This window comes from Eumetopias jubatus, unplaced genomic scaffold, assembly GCF_037043125.1.
Source record: "Eumetopias jubatus isolate StellerSeaLion01/CBP00866 unplaced genomic scaffold, mEumJub1_p1.0 scaffold_7, whole genome shotgun sequence".
In the NCBI taxonomy this organism is placed as follows: Eukaryota; Metazoa; Chordata; class Mammalia; order Carnivora; family Otariidae; genus Eumetopias; species Eumetopias jubatus.
This window is the reverse complement of record NW_028274813.1, coordinates 14862691-14884790: the sequence shown is the minus strand read 5'-3', so window position 1 is coordinate 14884790 and position 22100 is coordinate 14862691. Positions and strand designations below refer to the sequence as shown.

Below are 22100 nucleotides of genomic sequence, written 5' to 3'. Positions count from 1 at the left end.
TCTTTGTCCACACGTTACATTAACTCACTTAAATCTCACAGCACCTGGAGGTAGTTGCTATTATCATTAGCTCTTTGTCCAGATGAGAAAAATTAAGCCTCAGAAAGATAAAGTGACTGGTCCAAAGTCACACGGCCTGTAAGTGGCAGAACAAGAATTTGAGCTCAGCTTTCTGATGCCAGTTCTCTTACTACTTGCACAATTCTAGTATTTCTCTAGGATCTGAATATTCTTACATTAATTCACTTAATGTTTAAACACATTTTTTTTGGAGGTAGGAAGAGTGCACACACAAGCGGGGGTGGGGCAGAGGGTGAGACTCTTCAAGTATATTTCCCACTGAGCATGGAGCCCCACACAGGGCTCGATCTCATGACCCTGAGATCATGGCCTGAGCTGAAATCAAGAGTCAGATGCCTAACTGACTGAGCCACCCAGGCGCCCTTAAACACATTTTTAAGCAAATTAATTGAGAGGTCAGAAAAGTTGTAATTAATTTTATGAATATTATACAGCAACTAGTAAATGAGATCTAAAACGTGTTGCCTGGTATTGAAATGCATTTGGAGCATTTGAAAAATAGAGACAAATGGGCAATTGTATTTTATAAATATAAATACATCTTTTAGCATTCAAAACAAGGTAGACCAGTTACTGTGAGCATCCTTTAGTCCTTATGAACTTTACTTATCAAACACTGTGAGGAAAAGAAAATATATAAATGGAATGAAAAGGATGCTTATTCTTTTTTGGTTGAAATTAAGACTACTTTCCACTTAGATATTTTACATAGAACTTGAAGTGTTTTTTTTCTGCTGTTAGGCTGAGGAAGTATTTTCTACTAAAAGGTAATTTTATAGCATTATACCATTAAACTTTTATGAATATAATTTCTGAAGGCAAGCTTGAAATCTGAGCTTCTAAACAAATCTTAAGAAATCTTGAATAATTGAAGAAAAGCACAATTTGGATTCCTTCTGCCATCTGTATAAGATGGCGCTTAAATGAGTGTACCTTGCCATATTAATCACTGTTCTCTGTCCCTTAATAGCCTCTCATCTTTAGTATGTGCTCAGCACTCCTGCATTCACTGACTCACTAAGCTATTTAACGAGCCAGGTACAGGGGTTACAAATATTTATTAGATAGTCCTTCCTTCAAATGGTTTACAGTCCAATGGGGGAGAGAGGACAGTAAACAATCATAAGCATGGCTCCCACTGTGATAGAAGCAAGCGCAGGAAGCTCAGAGAAAGAGCTCCTAACTTGGACTGGAGAGGTCAAGGATTGATTGCCAGAGGATGGAGCCCTAATTGACTTGTGTCTCTTGCTCCTGACTGGTAAATCCTGCCAGTTCTTTGTCTACAGTAGCTCCCCTACCACCCCATTCCCACTCCAGGGCCTGAATTCTGACTTTCAGTTTTTTTGAATTGTTCCATTAGCTTCTTATCTGGGTTCTCTCCCCCCGCCAATCCTTCTTATATACTACCATCAGAATAACTGTTAGGAAAAAAACAGCTCCTGGTGAGTTCTTTGACTAATCTCTGCTACCTCTAGGATAAAGTCTGCATTTCAAGTATGGCGTGTCTGATCTTGTCCCAGTCCGTGCTTGCCCTCTCACTGTCCTTCTTCCCAGTTAAGCCAGACAGCTCAGCATTCCCCTCCCATGCTGTGCACTCTGCGGTGTGTCTGTGCAGGTAGTTTGCTTCCATCTGAGATGTCCCCCCACTCACCGCACCCTGTCTAGCTCTCAAAATCTTGCCTGTCACTTCCTCCCTGAAACTATCTTGGTTCACTCCTCCTCTGTGCTCGCAAAGCACTTTTTTTTTTCTTATTAGCCATAATATGTTTCCATTTATTTGTGAACATGTTTTGTTCCATTCTTATTGGTGCCTTTAGGACTGTTTGTGATCTTCATTTTTGCATCATGAAATGTACATGCGTTGGTGCTTCACAATATTTACTGAATTAAATTGGAGAGAAAAAGTTGGCAGTCGGTGGGGTTATCTTGGGACTTTGACTCTCTGATATGGGCTTGTATTCATGAACTTGACTGATATTTTCCTTATTCCTAGACTTTCTTTATACATGGCCCACTTAATTCCTTTGCAGAAGAACCCATGTGGTTATTCCTTTTTGATAGTATTAGAAGTTACCTCTTGAGGATGCAGTAATAAACAAATGTATGACCCACCCTTCCTTCCTTTGGTTTCCAGGGTAGCTAAATGGCTTTGCTTTTTTTTTTTTAATTTGTTTATCTTTCCATCACCATTGTTTAAAAAAATCTATTTCTGTTTTCATATTATTGTTTTATATGTATCTTATAGGATTATGTTGTAATCCTTTTTAAATGATTTTTGGGAAGAGACATCATAGTAGATAAAAATATACAGACTCTCATGGATAATTAAGTGTGGCTGAACTTTAGCCACATGCTTAAAATTTGAATGCTCAGTTGAAGCTTTGTATAGAACCTATGCTGTTTTTCAGAACTTGAGAGTTCTTTGATAACATTTTGTGAATACTCCTGGTAAAAGTTGTGGGAGCTTTGAAGAGGGGGGGCTTCTGCCATTTCACACATTCTAACTTTAGGGTAGTTTTGGGGGGGTCCCTTTTAACCCCATTAATCCTACATCTCCCTACAGCTGCTCGCTGTAGCCACACCAGTGCTCGAGGCTTAGACAACCAGGTAGAAGGTCAGAGTTCTTCTGTCAAGCCTCCGAATGAAAGTAGCACAGTGGAACATCCTGTGAAACACTCATTTCACAAAATGAAAGCATCATCAAGTGCCTAAGCAGCTCTTAGCTGGCTAGGGATGAGTAGTTAGAAGAAAACCCGACAGATCTAGAACAGGCTGAAGTGTGCTTTAATGACTGACTGAGCTTTAATGCTCTAATGATTGATTCAGTAGTAATAAAATGGTCCCTGGGCAGAAGAAACGGGGCTGATTTCAGGACAGTTGTAGTTAGGCAAGGAACAACTCTCAAATCTGTAGACTAGGACAGTCTGTATCAGATACGAAGATAAAAAAGGAAAATGTTTCTAGAATCACAAAATGGTAAAACTATATCACTCAAGAAGCAATTACTACTTACATCAAAACTTTAAAAAGGGCTTTAAAAATGGGCCTTTGTTGGGGTGCCTGGGTGGCTCAGTCGTTAAGCATCTGCCTTCGGCTCAGGTCATGATCCCAGGGTCCTGGGATCGAGTCCCACATCAGGCCCCCTGCTCTGCGGGAAGCCTGGTTCTCCCTCTCCCACTCCCCCTGCTCGTGTTCCCTCTCTCGCTGTCTCTCTTCTCTGTCAAATAAGTAAATAAAATGTTTAAAAAAAAATGGGCCTTTGTCTCAGAGTAGATGATGTTTTCAAAGAAATGCCATCCCTAATTTCTTCCAATAAAATGGAGACCCAGAGAGTCTACTCAGGTCACCTGCCGTATGTCCAGCTGATTATAAGCCCTTTGGGTGGTAAACTGATGCGCCCTGGCTCGATGGCAGCTCTGTTAGTCCTGCTGTGTCCAGGCTGCAGATAGACTTGTGACACACCATTGGAGGGTTACATGGACAGTGAATATGGGAAATAGGCAACTTTGTGCTCAACTAGATCAACATGATGCTGATAATAATTTCTATGTGTATATAACATTAGCTTCTTTAGTACATGCTTACTCTTAGAGATAGAAATGTGATTTGTCTCTATTCATATCCTCAGTGTGTGAATAAGTGCTGTAGTATTTATTTTTAAGTTGAATGTCTCATTTTTAAAATGGCTGTTCTTAGGTTAGGAATGTATCGTGAAGCAGAAAAACAGTTTAAATCAGCCCTGAAGCAGCAGGAAATGGTAGATACATTTCTCTACTTGGCAAAAGTAAGTAAGTATTCTTAACTAGAGTGAAATCTGTCTTCTCAAAATAGATGTTCAAATTCTGGCCAATATATACAGAGAGTTGCCAGTTTCTTCAGGAATAGTTGGCAAGTTAATGTGCTCAGACTTATTTTTCTTTATAGCAAGTGGAAAAGTGAGAACATATGGAGGGTAACTGTCTCAGGAGAAATTGATTGCCATGAAAAAGAAGAAAACCCCTTTGAAAGATTGCCCATTAGAGCAGAAGAAACTGCCACAGGCTTATTACCACTCCCGTGTTAACGGGCCCCAGAGAGGTCTTCTTTTCTACAGCATGCCTGTCTCCCACCTAAGCAGACTGCAGAGAACCGGAATTGTTTTTACGTAGGTCCTTGGCTTCTTGGCTCTGCCATAATAACAAAGACAATATTTTCCCTTGATTGAACACCTATTCAGGAGAAGGTAGTATATCCGGTCTGTTCCACCCACAGGTGAATTTAAGCCTCATGAAGCCACCCCGCAAGGGAGATTTGTTACATTTCCTTTGTACTCTTAGGACAGTGGGGACTTAAAGAGGCTAAGTAGGATTTTCAGGGTCACTTGGCTGTTCAGAGCCAGCACTCCAACGCAGGTCTTCCTCCTCACTGTCCCATACTGGTCCCCACAACCACAGTGGAAGTGAAGGGCCACCAGAATTTTCAGTCCTGGGAAAAAGTTACTTCTTGGCCCTTGCCAGGGCTACTCGAAACAATTGACGAAGTGTTGGTTAGGACATCATCTTGCTGTATCTTGACTAATTTTTTAAAATTAAAAAGTGTGCGAAAGGGGGTTGAAGAGCTATAAAAGGAAATGCCACTACTTCCTAAATATGGCTTTAAGAATTTGCACACTAAAAAGAAACAAAATGAAAGTTACACACTATAAACTTATGGTGCTAAATAATCTTGATCTGTTTACCATAGTTTTCCATCTTCTGTACATTATATATAAAACCTAAAATTCTTAAAGAAGTTTCTAAGCATCACAGTAGACTTTTAAACTTTTCAGATACCTTGAAATTAAAACTCAGGTCACACTATTTGACTCATCTTCTTAACTGATGATCGCCAGGTGTTTTAAAAAAATGTGCTTTTTAACTATTTCATTGAATACATGGTTTGACATATTTTTCCATAAATTGATTTGCTTAAATCTATTACTGCCTACATGACTGTCTCAAAGTAAAATTTATTTTCTTTAATATATGAAAGAATAATTGCTATGAAATAGAGATCAATCTGATTGAGGAATATTATTTCTGAAAATATTGGATTAATTTTTTTAAAAAATTATTAAATGTTTATGTTACTTGGTATATTTTGTTGTATTTAAAAAAGCAGTTCAATGGTGTATAAAGTAAAAGTTGAAATATTTTCATCCATACCTCTCCCTTTAATCTCATACTTCAGCATTAAACACTATAAACAGTTTTTCTGTGGATCCATTTGGGCCTTCTTCAAAGCACAGTCTATTTGAAAAGAAATAGAGGATCCAAGATCATGAAGAAAAAAATGTCATAATCTTGTATTTCCATGCCTAAAACTATAATTCCCTATTTTAGAAATTCCCATGAAGTATACAATTTATTTATGCTGATGTTCTAATTGCTAATTAAGTGGAAGTCATCAAGTGCTAACTTTCCCAACTCCCTGACCCCATTCCTCACAAATCTGTTCCTCCTCTATTTCCGAAGGCCCTTTTCCAAAACCAGCTTCTCCACGGGCTCTCCACTGCTGCTCTTTCTCAGACCTTCTTGTTCGTTGGTCCTCCGCTCTTTCTCCTGCGTCTCCAACTTCGATCTCCTAATTGGTTCCTTTGTGCCCACTTACAGACATACTCCCGTCTCCTCTATCCTAAACAGATTTTCCCTCATTCCTTTCTTATTGAGTTACTGCTCAGTCTCTAAGGCGATAGCAAGCCTACAATGAGCGTTTGTTGAAGGAATAAATGAGTGGATGCTTCATATATGACATGTGACGATAAAACTAACATCACTATTGAAAATTAATCCACGTTTCTGAAAACTTTTTACTTGTATCTAGGAGATAATCTGTTACTAAGCAATAATTATAAACTTGTCATAACAAATACTGTTATTTTAAGAACCAGTACTTTCATTGAAATGTCTCTTGGTTTTAGGTTTATATCTCATTGGATCAACCAGTGACAGCTTTAAATCTTTTCAAACAAGGCTTAGATAAGTTTCCAGGAGAAGTAACCCTACTTTGTGGAATTGCCAGGATCTATGAGGTAAGACTTATATTATACAAAAAGTTGATGTGAAATTGACGTTATATGCAACTTAAGTAAGCTCATAGGCCCTTGGATCCTAGCAAGGAGAACAGTTTGTAAGATTATGATTACTGGCCTGTGGTTTACTAACAGAGTAAGAGATTTTAGTGTATGCATTTAGTCAAACTAAGTTTTTATTATGATGCATTTCAAACATACAGAAGAGTAAGGAGCGTGGTATGAGATAGGGATTTAAATGAGTTTCCCACTATAGATAGCTATTTGTCGAGGGGCACCTGAGTGGCTCAGTCAGTTGAGCATCTGCCTTCAGCTTGGGTCATGATCCCGGGATCCTGGGATCGAGCCCCACATCAGGCTCCCTGCTTAGTGGGGAGTCTGCTTCTCCGTCTCCCCAACCCCACCCCCTGCTTGTGCTCTATCTCTCTCTCTCTCAAATAAATAAAATCTTAAAAAAAAAAAAAGATAGCTATTTGTCCAGCACATATATTGATCCTTCTTCCAAGGTCTGTAATGTCAAATATCAACTTTTTTTTTTTTTCTATATATGGTCAATATGTTTTGGGGGCTTTCTATTCTTTTGGTCTGTTTGTCTATCCTTGTACCAGTATTATACCATCTTAATTACTACAGCCTCACATACTACTTGGTATGGTTCTTTATCAGGAATGTTTTGTCTATTTTGGACTTTTACTTATTCTTACAAATTTTAGAATCATGTTGTCAAATTCCATGGAAAGCCCCATTGAGGTACCCTTCCCACTGCCTAATTATTATAGCTTTACAGTAAATCCTGATCTCAAGTTGGACAAATTCTACCACCTGCTCTTCTTCACAGCTAGTTATTTTTGGCCCTTTGCTCTTCCATATTGATTTTAGGATTGACTTATCACGAACCATTAAAAATCAAAACAATTCCTACAGGCATATTGATTGGAATTGCATTGATAATATGAATGATGGGGGTGGGTGGACTGCCTTTCTTCTCACTCTCCATCATGGCAAAATTCTCATTTAGGTCTTCTTCAGTGAATATAATTATCTCCATGAAGATGTTATATTGGGGGTCCCCAAAACCAACCTGAGTTTCAATGATTTATTAGAAGGACTCAGGACTCAGCATTCAGTCATACTCATGGTTAAGATTTATACCAAAAGGCTATAAAGCAAACTCAGTAAAGGGAAAAGGTACATGCGTCAAAGTTCAGAGGAAATCAGGCACACAAGCTTCTAGGAGTTGTCCCCTAGTGGAATCACACCGGATACACTGTATTCTTTCTTCCAACAAGTTGTGACAACATGTGTGAAGCACTATCAGGGAATCTCATGAAAGACTTGGTACTCAAGGTGATTCCTAGGGGTTGGTCATATGGGCACCTTCTGCCTACCATGTACCAAAATCCCAGACTCCAAGACATAAAGCAGGTATTCATGCACCATATCAGCTTTTTGCACCACACCGTTTGTACAAAAAGTTTAGGTGTGTGAGCCCCTCTTATCATTTGAGGGAAGTTTGTTTTTTTATTAACATATAACGTATTACTTGTTTCAGGGGTACAGGTCTGTGATTCATCAGTCTTACACAATTCACTGCCCTCACCGTAGCACATACCCTCCCCAATGTCTATCACCCAGCCACCTCCCATGCCTCCCACTCCCCCCCACCACTCCAGCAGGAAGTTTTATATCAATATAGGGAACCCACCAATTTCTCAGATGCCAGCCAGGGACCAACCTTACAAGCAGGCCTTTCTAAGAATAGCAGTTTCTGGTCTGTTACACTCTTTCCTGCAGAGATCCATCCCTAGGTATAACTGTGGATGGAATCCTTTTTTTCTATTGTAATTTTCTATTTGACTATTTCTGGTAAATAGGAATACACTAATTTTTTAAAGTTCATTTGATACTAGAAAACAGGCCTAATACTGGGGTGCCTGGGTGGCTCAGTTAGTTAAGCATCTGCCTTTGGCTCAGGTCATGATCCCAGGGTCCCAGGATCAAGCCCCACATTGGGTTCCCTGCTCAGTGGGGAGTCTGCTTTTCCTGTCCCTCTGCCCTTCTCCCCTGCTCATGCTCTCAAATCAATTTTAAAAATCTTAAAAAAAAATAAAATAGGCCTAATACTCAAATTTTTAAGTTTTAATACTTTATCCTTAATTTCTCTTAAGATTTTCTAAGTAAATAAAATAGTCATTATCTGCAAACATAGTTTTATCTCTTCGTCTCAATTATTTTGCCACTTAATAAAAAAACTTATTGTTTAGGACTTCCAGTACAGTACTGACAAGAAGCATCTCTGTTCTCTTTAAATTCCTTGAAGTTCTAGGTATAATATTTTAAAATTATTTTGTTAGGAAAATAGTGGAAGGTATTAATAGTTGCTATATCTGGGTAATAGTATATGAATGACTTTTATTTTCTTTTTCATACTTTCTATATTTTCCAGATTTTCTGTCATGAACTTGCATTCCTTTTAAAATGAAAAATTTTATTTTTAAATTGTCTAGAAATACGGTTTCCTTTTGAAATACAGTTCTGATAAACACAGAAGTAGAAGGCTTTGATCATTCAATAAAAATAAAATACTGTATTTGTATCTCTGTATCTGTCCTTGTGTGACCTTAAATTGAACATGAACAAAATTTTGACCAAGAAGCTTTTTTTTTTTTTAAAGATTTATTTATTTATTTCTCAGAGAGCACAAGCAGGCAGAGTGGCAGGCAGAGGGAGAGGGAGCAGCAGGCTCCCCGCGGAGCAGGGAGCCGGACGTGGGGCTCGATCCCAGGACCCTAGGATCATGACCCAGGCCGAAGGCAGCCGCTTAACCGACTGAGCCACCCAGGCGCCCCTTGACCAAGAAGCTTAAGAAATAGAACTGTGGTATTCATACAGAGCAGTGCCTGTCTCAGTAGGATCAGAGCTCTCTGACCTTTAAGCTCCTCCACTTTCTACCCATTTCAGTGCTTCTGCTCTTCTTCTCAGGCAGGAAGCACTGGCAGAAAGAGCTAGACATCTGTGGAATCTTTGATCGTTGCTGGTTGGAAGAATTCCTGCCAACCTTCTGTTAGAGTCACTCTGGCTGAGACAGGGAGTAGACCCTTAACCAGCTCCCTTCACTGTTCCGGGCTCAGGGTCTCACCAGGACTTGAAGGACCATATCCTTTTAGAAGTCTACAGGGGAAGGTTTGGGGAGAAAAGTAGAATTGGAGTTGGCTCTCAAAGTGGAGAAGACAGCATCCAAGTTGTGGGGACAATTTATCATCCAGATAAAGCATGATCAAGGACTAAGCGCAAATTTAAAGTAGTGAGATGCAGTATTTCCCCATGAACCTAACCGCTGATTTCCCTTGTGCCAAAGTTTACCATACCGGAAGACAGGTTTCTAGTGTATTCTTTTTCTTTTTATGTGACAGTAAATTTGGAGTTCCTTGGTAAAGTTTGTCCCTTAGCATTGCAGCCTACACCACGTACGCCTTGGGGGTTTTCGTATGCCCATCAGACTTCCCTGGAGGGTCCTCTTCCTTTGTGTTCTTCTTTTTTATCACATTCATTTGGTCTTGCATCTTTTCAGTGTTTTCCTGTTTTAAAATGCACATGTCGTGCTGCCTAGTGTTCGTTGCTTATTGTTTAAAATGATTTATTCTTGCTAAATTTGGTTGTGGTCTTAATTGTTCTTGAGGAATTCTGTTTATCCATTCAAAAGGCAGGTCTCTGAACTGTTCTTTGTTGAAGATATTTGAAATTAGAAATGTTACCCTAGAAGAGATTATTCTAGTGATCCTTGACGTTTACTGTGTGTTCAAATAACTTCAGGAGTGGTTGAGAAGGGTGGCCTATCCTCTGCCTACTGAATCAGATATCCTGGAAGGCAGGACTCCGGCAATTATTTGTTTGTTTGAGCTCACTAGGCATTTCTGACATATAACAGAGTTTGAGAACCACTGCAACATTCACCTCGTTATTTGCAATTTCATTTTAAATAACTTACATAGTATTTTGTGAATTTGTTCCAAAATAACCACTATCAGCATCACTTAAATGATACCATAGTTGTTTCTATACTTGAGGTGACATTTATATATTTGAAAATATTTTTTAAATCTACATTAACAAAATTTATTCTAGAGTTACTATAATTTAAACAATTCTGATGCAGGAATAGATTAAAGGAGCAAAATAGAGTCTGTGTATGTTCATACATATGACAATTTACAATGTTCTAAAGACTGCCTATTTAACCAATTGGATTATTAGATTATTTAAAAAAAAAATAGAGCTGGAGGAATAATGGTTTCTTATACTAAAAGAGTCTATCTCACCGCCAGATGACTCACAGATTTAAAACCATGAAAGTTCCAGAAAAAAGACACAGATGAATTATTTGTATAAACTTGGAATAGGAAGACCTTTCTAAGTGTGATAGAAAGTCGAAAGCCATAATAGAAAAGACTGAATTTGAGAAGATAAAAGTTAAATTTTCTATAGAGTTAAGTAAGTGTTCTATAAAGTTAAATTTTCTATAAAAACAAATAGAAATAAAACCAAAACAAACAGTATAAAAATATCCAACAGGGAAAATATTTGCCATACCTGAGACAGACAAAAGATTACTTTTAATTTCCTCAGTCTATACATTGCTTAAAAGTTGCTGAATTTCAGGTGGTTTCCAGGTTGGTGGGAGAATTACACACACACACACACACACACACTTGCATGAACACAAACTTACAGGTTCTCATTTAGTCAAGATTGTAAACACTTATGGAAACAAGGTGTTTCTTCAGAGCAGTTGTGGGTTGAAATCATAGTGTGGCTTTTGCATTAGCCCTTATTTTCCTACTGGCCTGCATTGTGGCTGCTGATCCTCCTCATGCAAGTAAAATCACCCCATAGATGAGACAACAGCCAATTCCAGCTACACCATGGCTACACCACTGCCTTTCATACTGGGGCTTGGTAAGACCCATCTGGAAGACCTTAAACCATCTATACTTTTCCTCTGAAGGAAATGTTTATAAACGCCAGGACTTCCGGGATTTGGAACTTAAGTCACATCAGCAGACTTGTTTAATCTGGAAGGAGAAAACAGAGTCAGTGCCCAGTCTCTGAGGCACATGTCTGCCCCCAGCTCTCCTGTATCCAGGAGGGCAGTTTCCAACCCAAGCCCCCATAACACAAGCCAATAGTAAAAGAACAAAAGATAGGATAGAAAAATGGGCAAAGGACATGAATCGGCAGTTCACAGAAAAGGAAATATAAATAGGTGTGTATTAAATGCCTAACCTCAGTCATAATTGAAGAAATAAAAACTAAAATAAGGAGATGCCTTTTTTGACTTAATCAGGTTGACAGAGATGGAGAAGTTCCAGGACATGTAGGGTTGTCAAGGTTGTGAGGAACACACCCCACATATGAACACTGATGCTGGGAGTGTATGTTGGCACAACCCATTTGGAGGCTGTTTGTGATTACTGATGAGATTTCCAAGCATGCATACTCTTTGGCCCAGCAATTTCACTTGTAGGAATTTTCCTTAAGGATGCTTTCATACAAGTTCAGAAAATATGTACAAGGATGATTTTATAGTATTTTTTTATAGCAAAAACAAAGAAATGAATGCTTCATCAAAAGGGGGCTGGTTAAATAAACTATGGTCTATGTATTGATGGAAAACTATGCAGAAATAAAAAAGTAACGGGGTGGAACCCTTTGTGCTGATATGGAAAGAGTCAAGACACTGAGAGTAGAAACAATGAACCGTGTATCAGAATGTGTAGAATGATTATGTTATGGTAAAAACTTGCATACATGTTTGTCTACACATATATGAACAAAGTTTCTTGAAAATTACTCAAACCATTCACAGAACCTCTGACTGGATTTGGAGAGGGGACTATTACTTTTCATTTTATAACCTTTTTCAGTGTTTAAATTTATTTAGCATAAGCACATATTTTACAATAACACGTTTAAAAAAACTACATGTGGGGTTGCCAAAAACACAAATTAGTTTCAGTCTAAAATTCCTTAAGATTACATAAATTAATTATGTACCCATCAATCAAGTATACAGACATTCCAAGGTAATTTTATAGAACTGAAAGCCTTGAAACAATTATCCATTCAGGCTGGAGTCTTTTTGCATTGGGCTGAATTTCCTCCCAAATTAATATGTTGAAGCCCTAACCCCCAGTGTGATGGTATTTAGAGATGAGGCCTTTTGAGATAATTACGTTTAGATGCCGTCATGAAGGTGGGGCCCTCATGGTGGGATTCATGCCCTTAAGAGAAGAGACATCAGAGTGTGCTGGTGCTCGCTCTGCCTTTTGAGGACACGATGAGAAGGTGACCTTTTGTAAGCCTGTAAGAGAGTCCTCACAAGATCCCCACCATGCTGGCACCTTGATCTTGGACTTACGGCCTCCAAAACTATAGGAAAATAAAAAGTTTTGTTGTTTAAGCTACAGCCTTTGGTATTTTGGTATAGGAGCTCGAGCAGACTAAGACACCAACTTTGACAACAGTAATACTGAAGCCTTGCACTATGGGATGTTGTTGCCCTGTAAACCAGAAAATTCATGTTCATGGAGACCCAGGCTGCTCAGGGCCATTAGATTCAGTGGTCAGGTTGCTGCCTAGGTGTGGAGATTATTCTTTGGAAGGACGATATCTTAGTCTTCTCAGGCTGCTGTAACAAAATACCATAAACTGGGACGCTTAAAGGACATAAAATTTATTTCGATAATTCTGGAGGCTGGGAAGTCTAAGATCAAGGTGCTGGCCAGTTCATTTCTGAGTGAGGGCCCTTTTCCTGGTCTGTAGACAGACACCATCTATACCCTTATATGGTAGAGAGAGAGAGATCATCTCTCTGGTCTCTCCCTTTTTTTTTTTTTTTTAAAGATTTTATTTTTTTTGAGAGGGGGGGAGAGAGCGAGTGAGAACAAGCAGGGGGAGGGGCCGAGGGAGAAGCAGGCTTCCACCTCAGCGGGGGCTCGATCCCAGGACCCTGGGATCATGACCTGAGTGGAAGGCAAACACTTAACCAAGTGAGCCACCCAGGCGCCCCTCTCCTTGCCTTTCTTCATATCAGTTATACTTGCCTGACATTATATTACCTATTTATTCATTCGCTTGTCTTCCTTACCAGCTGTACCCTCCTTGCGGATAGCAGCTTTGTCTTTTTGTTCGTATTGTGTCCTCAGGGCCTAGAACACAGTCTGGCACATGGTAGGCTCTCAATACTTGTTGAATGAATGAACATAAATCAGCCAGAAGAAAAATAATTTCCTGGCACTGAAGTACTGCTCTTCTGTCTTGTTGGAGAATAGGAAATGAACAATATTTCATCAGCAGCGGAATACTACAGAGAAGTTTTGAAACAGGACAATACTCATGTGGAAGCCATTGCGTGCATTGGAAGCAACCACTTTTATTCTGATCAACCAGAAATAGCTCTTCGGTTTTACAGGTGTGCTTTACACTCTCTGCGTAGAACTTTCCTGTGAAATATCAGTGCAGCAGCAATAATGATGGTGTGAAAATGTAGACACATAATATATAGGCCATGTCTACAGGAGACTAAACATTCCAGCACCCAGAGGTTTTATGAGCATTCAAGTGACATCTAAGAATTTGAAAATGCGCAGATATTTGGCATCTTGCAGGAACATACCTGGATAATTGAGTTTTTAACACCACGTCATTGTATGAGTTAGCCATTTTCTTGTCAATGAGTAACTGTTTAATAGTTCCTGGAAACAGTTCTCCCCATCACTGCTTCCCTTAATACCACCACATGGCCTATGAAGACCCCGAAGCTGAAACAGTGATGAGATTTGCAAAGAGCAGTGGGTCCCAGGTTCCAAGCCCTGACAAGGACCTGAAACAGGTTCCCCTGTTCTGTGAAGTATTGTCAACTCTTGTCCAAATAAGTGTTCAAAGCCTAAATAAGTTCTGCTCTCTGGTTCTCTTTTGAGCACATTCTTATTTCATCCTACAGATGGCTTCTGAGATTAATTTTTAAATTCTGATTTCCTCTTCTGCCCTCAGGTAATATACAAGGAGATAACTGGCTGCTGATGAGAGTTCTTTCCAAATACATGTCGGCAGCATAAAATATGATAAAATGAGTGTTGTGTTAGGCACAGGCAGTTGCCTCTACTCTCCCACCCTGAAAGTGGGTCATGGGTTCCTCAGGGCTGCTGAAGTGGATTTTCATTTGCTTATGTGAATAGTCTTGTCCTTTGGGATTAATGATGCATAGAAACAGATGGGTTTTTTGAGCTCTAGCATGAGAGCTGAGTGGATAAGGTAGGGATCGCACTGATGGTCTTGTCTTCCTTGCTGGAAGCTCACTGGAAGGTCAGTAGACACAGCTAAACCACAAAATACTACAGATAACCACAACCAAGATTCAGTTTAGCTGAGAACTTGAAGGTAAATCCTAAACACAGCCCTCAAATTAGATTAGAAGGTCTCAGGGGTTTACTGCTTGACACCAAACCTTTATGAAGCAAAATGTTGTGGGTTTTACTTTATGTGACTCTTTTGTAGCTTGGTTTTCTCTAGCAGAATTTTTTTGGGGAAAAGAACTTACGCAAGTTGATTCTGACCTTGCCTCTGGACACATTACCCATGACTAGTACCCTTAAAAAAGACATGCTTTTGTGTTTGCTTTGACATTTTTTTCCATTTCCTGTAATACCTTCTATTCTTTGGGGATGTTAAAAATTATAAAACATTTCTAACTTTATAAAAAAAATAGGTCTTAATATTTATCAGGTTGGTCTGACACCAAAATATGTGTTCTCCTTTTCAAAAAGGCGACTCCTGCAGATGGGTGTTTATAACTGTCAGCTCTTTAACAATCTGGGACTCTGCTGCTTCTATGCCCAGCAGTATGATATGACTCTGACCTCGTTCGAACGTGCCCTTGCTCTGGCTGAAAACGAAGAAGAGGCAGCCGATATCTGGTACAACCTGGGCCACGTAGCTGTGGTAAGTTGTTCCTCTCATGTAATTTCTGGTATAGAAAAGGTAGCCGCAAGTTAGTTTGAAGGAATATTCGGGTATCGTAAATCCAGGTTTGGTTGGTTATGGTCTTCTGTAGCGATTGAGCGATTTCTGAGAGTCACCCTAGAACATATTTTCTCAGGTTAATTCCTCGTATATACAATTCACACTTGATTATGATCAGTACTTGTTGCTTGGTAGCAGAAAAGACATACTCGAGGAAAGAAGGGAGGAGATGGCGGGCAGAAGCGTATGGATCTGTGTGTGCGAATACATGCTTTTCTGTTCAAGGGCATAGGGGATATGAACTTGGCCCATCAGTGCTTCAGGCTCACTCTGGTCAACAACAATCACCACGCCGAGGCCTACAACAACCTGGCTGTGCTGGAGATGCGGAAGGGCCATGTCGAGCAGGTCAGTGAACTACTGTGGCACAGTGGACAATCTGCTTTCTTCAAAGAGGGGCTGTCAGGTGTAGCTGTCTTTACATGCTGCAGTTTATTTATTTTTTAAAAGATTTCTTTTGAGAGAGAGAGAACACGAGTGGGAGGGGCAGAGGGAGAGAGAGAGAGAATCCCAAGCAGACTCCCTGCTGAGCCCAGAGCCTGGGCTTGATCCCAGGACCCTGAGATCAGGACCTGAGCCAAAATCAAGAGTCGGTCACTTAACCCATTGAGCCACCCAGGCCCCCCTACATGCTGCAGTTGAAAAATGAGCTCTGATTGGCTGGATTTGAATCCCAGTTTTGGCACGTATTAGTGATGTGACATTGGACAAGTTACTTAACCTTTCTGTTTTCTCTTACCCTTTGGTTTTATCAGGACAGATCTGTACCTCCCTCGTCTTCCCTGCCTTAGTGAACTGTTGCACCATTCCCAGTCCCCCATCCACCAGCTGGGTGCTCCAGCCAAAGTCCTAGGAGCCCCGCTTGAAACCTCTCTGTCCCAGCTGCCTCGCGCAGCCACCCCACACCCCATCGCGTTTGGCAGGCCCTGCCAAGTTCTACCTCCAAGCCCCATCCCGGACCTGGATGCTTTACCCCACCTCTGCCACCCTTCTCCAGACCCTACTCCTCTCTTGCCTGGACCCTACGACAACGGTCTCCTCGCTGGTCTTTTTGTCTCCACTTACGTCAGCAAGTAATTGTACCCTATAACACGTCCTCCTCACAACAGCGGAAGGGATTTTTTTAAAAAAACAAGAATGATTTATCACTGCTTTGCTCAGCATCCTCCAAAGTCTTTCCTTTTCATTTGGAATGAAATGTGGATTCAAATCTTGGCCTACAGGGTCCCATATACTCCGGCCTCTAGCTCCTCCTCAGACCACATCTTTCATCACTTCTCCCTTCACACCGACTTCCGGACACATCAGCTGCCTCCCTGCTCTGCAAATATGCTGTGCCCATTCTTCCTTTACAGTCTTTGGAATGTTCCTCTTTCAGATCCTGCAGTGACTTTTCTTTTTGTCAGCCGGGTCTTAGCTTAATCACCACCTCCTTAGAAAGGTCATCTGAAACATCAGTCTAAGGGGGCCCTCAGGCACTATCACATCTCCGAGTATATTTTTTCTTCACCATACTTATTTTATCAGATATGTTCATATTTATATGTAGAATGGAGCATGGCAGCCACGTGAAAATAGGGATCTTCTTTGTCTTCCAACTGCTGTATTTTCAGCATCAAAAACTGCCTGGCATGTGATGGGTGGTGGGTCCATATTTGTGAAGTGAATGGACAGCATATAAAGTGAGGTAACAGCAGTACCTGAAAGTGTTCTGTGAGGATAAGCAGATTATGCATGGAAAGCATTGGACATGGTAGCCTAGGACTGAGCACACGGTAGATGCTTAATAAATTATTATTAATAAATTATATTATATATTTATAATAAATTCTATTAAAAAGTTTAAAACACTAAATATACTTCTATAATATTAGTGACAATCGAGAATAGATAAGTGCTACATTACAGACTTTAAAGATGAAGAAACAGGGACTCAAGGAAGGTAAGTAACTTTACCTGCAGAAGTTACCTTCTAACTTTATTAAAAAAATAGGTCTTAATATTAATCAGGTTGGTCTGATAAATATTAAAGGATATATAGTGTTAAATATAACACTAAATATAGTGTTAAACTCCCGCCTGGTCTCCTAAGCACCGTGATGAACTTGTAATAACACAACGAGAAAAGAAACATCCTTGGATGTTGCCTTTATTTCATAAATTCCCCCAAAAGAGCTGGGTTTGTATTTTGTCAACAAAAACTAACTACAGAGGACTCTTGACCAACACAGGATTAGGGGTGCTGACCCCCCGTGTGGTTGAAAATTCAAGTATTACTTTTGAACCCCCCAAACTTAACTACTAAGAACCCACTGTTGACTAGAAGCCTTACCAAGAATGTACACAATTAACACACTTTATGTCATACGTACCGTATACTGTATTCTACAGTAAAATAAGCTAGAGAAAATAAGATGTGATTAAGAAAATCATAAAGAGAAAATACATTTATAGTACCGTATTTATTGAAAAAATCCACACCTAAGTGGACCCATGCTGTTCAAACCTGTGTTGTTGAGTAACTACTCTAAAATGGGAACTTGTTCTGTGATGGAACTTTACCTGTGTCCATATGAAACAAGTGCTTTGTGATCTTCTCTGTTCCCATGTTGGTGTTTTTGTTTCCTACTTGTTACAGTTTCTCTACTAAACTGATTTGAAAGGTTCTGGTGAAAGTTTTCATGCTACTAACCTCTGTTTTATTACTAAAAATTATACCTCGATTAAAAGAAAAATAGCTAATCATAAAACAGAAATCAGTATCTACCATCCCATTGGTTATTTTCCATAAAAAAAAAAAAATACACACATTTGTCCACAGGTCATGGGTGGAGGTTTTGGATTTAGTTACAAATTGGAGGGATGGTCAGCAGCTTGGAATGGTGAGTCTGTGGTCCTAAGGATCCTTTGAGCCTATAGGGAATGCCAATTTTGTTTTTTGAGTACTTGAGAGAACAGAAGGCTTGTCCTTTTCAGTTGCATTCACTTGTTATTTTGAGGTCAGCATTGTAATAAATGCTCATCACGGTGTTCTTGCACAGAACTTGGAGCTTGGAAATTTACTATTTTTTTTTATTGTTTTTGTTGTAGCATTAGAGAACAGGTAATTCGAAGCCTAAGAAACCAATCAACAGCAATAAAAACTAGGTTAATAAGCCTTTTTTTTTTTAGCATTGAGAGGATAATATTTTGATTTGTCATATTGCAATACAAACTTTACAAGAACCGTGGTTCTCGACTTTAAATCTACTCTTAAGTTTCTTTATATTCTGAAGCAGTTTTATCATTAATTTTGGGAAGATGTAAATATTAATTGTATTTCAGTAAGTCATATTTCACAAATACAGAATGTCATCTGTATTTATCACAGGATCATGTTTATTAAGGTCCTATATCTTGGGTAAAGGATTCTTTTACCAAAAAAAAAAAAAACAAAACACAAATATCATGCTGATAGATGCTCATATACCTTTGGTTTTCTCCCCCCCCCTTTTTTTTAAATACAGGCAAGAGCACTGCTACAAACCGCATCATCTTTAGCACCCCATATGTATGAGCCACATTTTAATTTTGCGACGGTCTCTGATAAGGTATTCTCTTTATCAATTCATCATGCGATCTGTTTCTTTTTCTTTCCTGGTTTTAAAAAAAGTACAGCTAAATAAGGAAAGATAAATAAGGAAATTCTAATAATGTTTTGAAAGAAGTGGTTTTTTAAATATTGTATCCATCTGTCCTTCACTTCAGGGGACAGTTTAAGAAACCTTAAAGAAATTTATCACTGAATATGGACTAAATATTACAGATTGCATTACAGATTATTATCAATTGCAGAATTATTTTATTTTTAAAATAGGACATTTAGTCATGAAAAAAGTACTCATTAAGTAACTCCTGGTTGAGGAAGGATTTAGTAATTGGCTTTTACAGCAAAGAAGTCTTGTATTTTATTGTAGACCATGCTGCCATTAAGGCTCTGTCTGGCATAATTGCTATAAAATTAGGGATATGAGAGAAAGCTATTTTAGCTGTGAACAATGTGGGAAAAATAGAACTGTTAATACTGTGTTACGAGTCAGTTAACATCCAAGAGCTAAAAGGAATCATGCCATTTTCAATAAGAAAAACAAATAAAAGGGCGCCTGGGTGGCTCAGTTGGTTGGGCGACTGCCTTCGGCTCAGGTCATGATCCTGGAGTCCCGGGGTCGAGTCCCACATCGGGCTCCCTGCTCAGCGGGGAGTCTGCTTCTCCCTCTGACCCTCTTCCCTCTCGTGCTCTCTATCTCTCATTCTCTCTCTCTCAAATAAATAAAATCTTTAAAAAAAAAAGAAAAGAAAAACAAATAAAAGGTCTCTAATAACTTACTTTTACTGAGAAATCTTCCTTTAACATGGAAAGTGAGTTTGAAGGGTAAGGAAATGGCTAAAAGTGTTTGCTGATGTAAAGACTCTTTCTAGACCAGAAGACATTATGAAAATGTCATTTTTCAAAGCACAAACACAAAGCCATCCTCACTTTAATTTCTGCTTTGGAACTAAGCTGTCATTGTTGAGGGCTTGTCAAGTGCCAGCCACTGTCCCTGGGGCTCTACACACCCTCTTTGATTCTCCTAACAACCTGTCACGTAGGTTTCCCTCACCTTTCTGACTCCTTTCTTCGTACAACTGATGTTTCATTTATGGGGCCTCTTCTGTGTACCCGGCACTGTTGATGGCACAGAGGATGTTAGCAGTGAATAAAACAAAACCTCTACCTCATGCAGCTTACATTCTAATGGAACCCAAGGCTGGTCGAGCTTAAAAGACTCCCCTAGGGTCACATGGCCGTGGCAGGGTCAGAATTTATACCCAGCACCCAACGATGCCCATGTGTTTTCCACTGCTCTGTGCTGCCATTTACTTAAACCACTTTCACTTTATCACACTTTAATAATATATAACTCAAAGGAGATATTTTTTTAAGCAAAAGGTTATATTTTCCATAAAAGAAAATGGTATCTTAAAAAGAAATGCTGTGAGTTTTAAAAAAGGAAACTTATGTTTTTAATATGTATTACATGTTTCAAAAAAAAAACCTGCCAGAATTGAATTATCTAGGTTTTTTGTGTCCATGCACACACTAAAAAGCTCTTGGTTTTTATAAATGTATGCATGAATCCAGATCTATTCAGATGGATCCAGATACTGTGTACTTTTCTTTGGGACTGGACTTTAATACCAGCTTTATTGAAAATCAGAGATACTCTTAATAAACTTCTAAAGCCAGATATCTTCCCACACATTACTCTGCTAGCTGCCTTTAAAACCTCCCTGAGCATGTTATTGTATCTTTTTTTCTTTAAAGATTTTATTTATTAGAGTGAGAGAGAGCACGAGTGGGAGGGGGGAGCAGCAGAGAGAGGAGGAGAAGCAGACCCCCTGCTGAGCAGGGAGCCTGATACGGGACTCGATCCCAGAACCCTGGGATCATGACCCGAGCTGAAAGCAGACGCTTAACCAACTGAGCCACCCAGGTGCCCTGCATGTTATTGTATCTTATATACAATCATTTTTGCTTGAATTTTCTGTCTAAAAGATAATGCCCTAACCAAAAAATCTTTATGGTGCATTACAAATAGTTGTCCTAAGGCTTTTGGAAACTATACAGAGCTGGCTGTTGTAGTTTGCAAATGTTATGTTTATAATACTACCTGTGACAGGAAAAGAAAACAAGGTTTATGAATTCATAACTAGACAGATGTAATGGAGCAGAAATTATTTGTATAATTGGTTATTTTATTTTTCTCCTATTTTTCAAGATTGAATTGTAACCTAGGTGAAAGAATTCTAAAATCACAGTGGCATAATCAAACGTTTTACCCTTAAAAACCTTTGATTTTCTACAGTGTACAGAGATTACATCTTTTTTTTTACTTTGTGACTCTTTTTTTCCTGGTCTCACTCTGTGGTCTTATTCTGGTATTTCTTACAGATTGGAGATCTACAGAGAAGCTATGTTGCTGCTCAGAAGTCGGAAGCAGCATTTCCAGATCATGTGGATACCCAACATTTAATTAAACAGCTAAAGCAGCATTTTGCTATGCTCTGATTGTCCCACAGACCAAGTATATCCTTATGAGGGCGCATTACACAAGGGAAAAAGTAGTGTTTATATATATATATAGGATATACAAACCTGTGCTTGATATTAGTGAAGAGGACTTAAGGGAGTTTATGCAAGAATTTATAATGCATACTTGATAATAACTTGTATAATATTATAAAAGATAGGATTTAATATTTGTAAGTAGATCGTGAAAACTTCTCCCATGTCTTATGGTAGATGTTTATAAAAATGTTTACAAAACATTTTCATGAATTTCCTCAAATGTTTATAAATGCATATCTTTAATGTCATTAATTTGGCCATTAGCTAACATGTAGCTTCAGAGGTCTGAAATCTGCCATTAAAATTGCACTTTTATGGCTAGAAGTGTGTGTATTCATCCCAATTAGAGCTTAAAAATTGTATTTAAAACTATTTATCAAATGCTTTTTAAGACACTGTACATTTTCTTACATATTATGCTTTAAAATGAATCAGTGTATAATACACCATCATTCTGTCATTTTTTCATAAGTTTTAATTTTAGGCATCTCAGATAAAACACGTTTTTCAGAAGTCCCGTGACTTTAGAAATCAAATCATAATTTTACTTGATGTAGCACCAATTTTGTATTTTCCTGAGAAGCTATTTATGGAATATCACATTGTCAATGTGAGAATATCAGGATTAGAAATGGAGTCACAGGCCCAGAGACTCACCTGCGGTCACCCCTGAGGTTAGGCCAGATCCCAGGACTGTGCATTGCAAAATCCTGGAAAGGCTCTTGAACTCGTCTCTCCCAT

At 39.0% G+C, this 22100-nt stretch overlaps 1 protein-coding gene across 1 annotated transcript in view; it reads left to right on the top strand.

Annotated features, from left to right (window-relative positions):
- The window catches only part of TTC8 (tetratricopeptide repeat domain 8), a 51516-nt gene extending 29822 nt beyond the window's left edge, over positions 1 to 21694 (top strand). Inside the window, exons 8-14 of the mRNA XM_028091383.1 lie at positions 3778 to 3865; positions 6020 to 6130; positions 13462 to 13601; positions 14956 to 15130; positions 15437 to 15559; positions 18718 to 18801; positions 21183 to 21694. Coding sequence (XP_027947184.1) covers positions 3778 to 3865; positions 6020 to 6130; positions 13462 to 13601; positions 14956 to 15130; positions 15437 to 15559; positions 18718 to 18801; positions 21183 to 21299 — 838 coding nt within the window. The 3' untranslated portion in view covers positions 21300 to 21694. The remainder of the gene's footprint in view (positions 1 to 3777; positions 3866 to 6019; positions 6131 to 13461; positions 13602 to 14955; positions 15131 to 15436; positions 15560 to 18717; positions 18802 to 21182) is intronic.
- Positions 21695 to 22100: the final 406 nt, after the last annotated feature.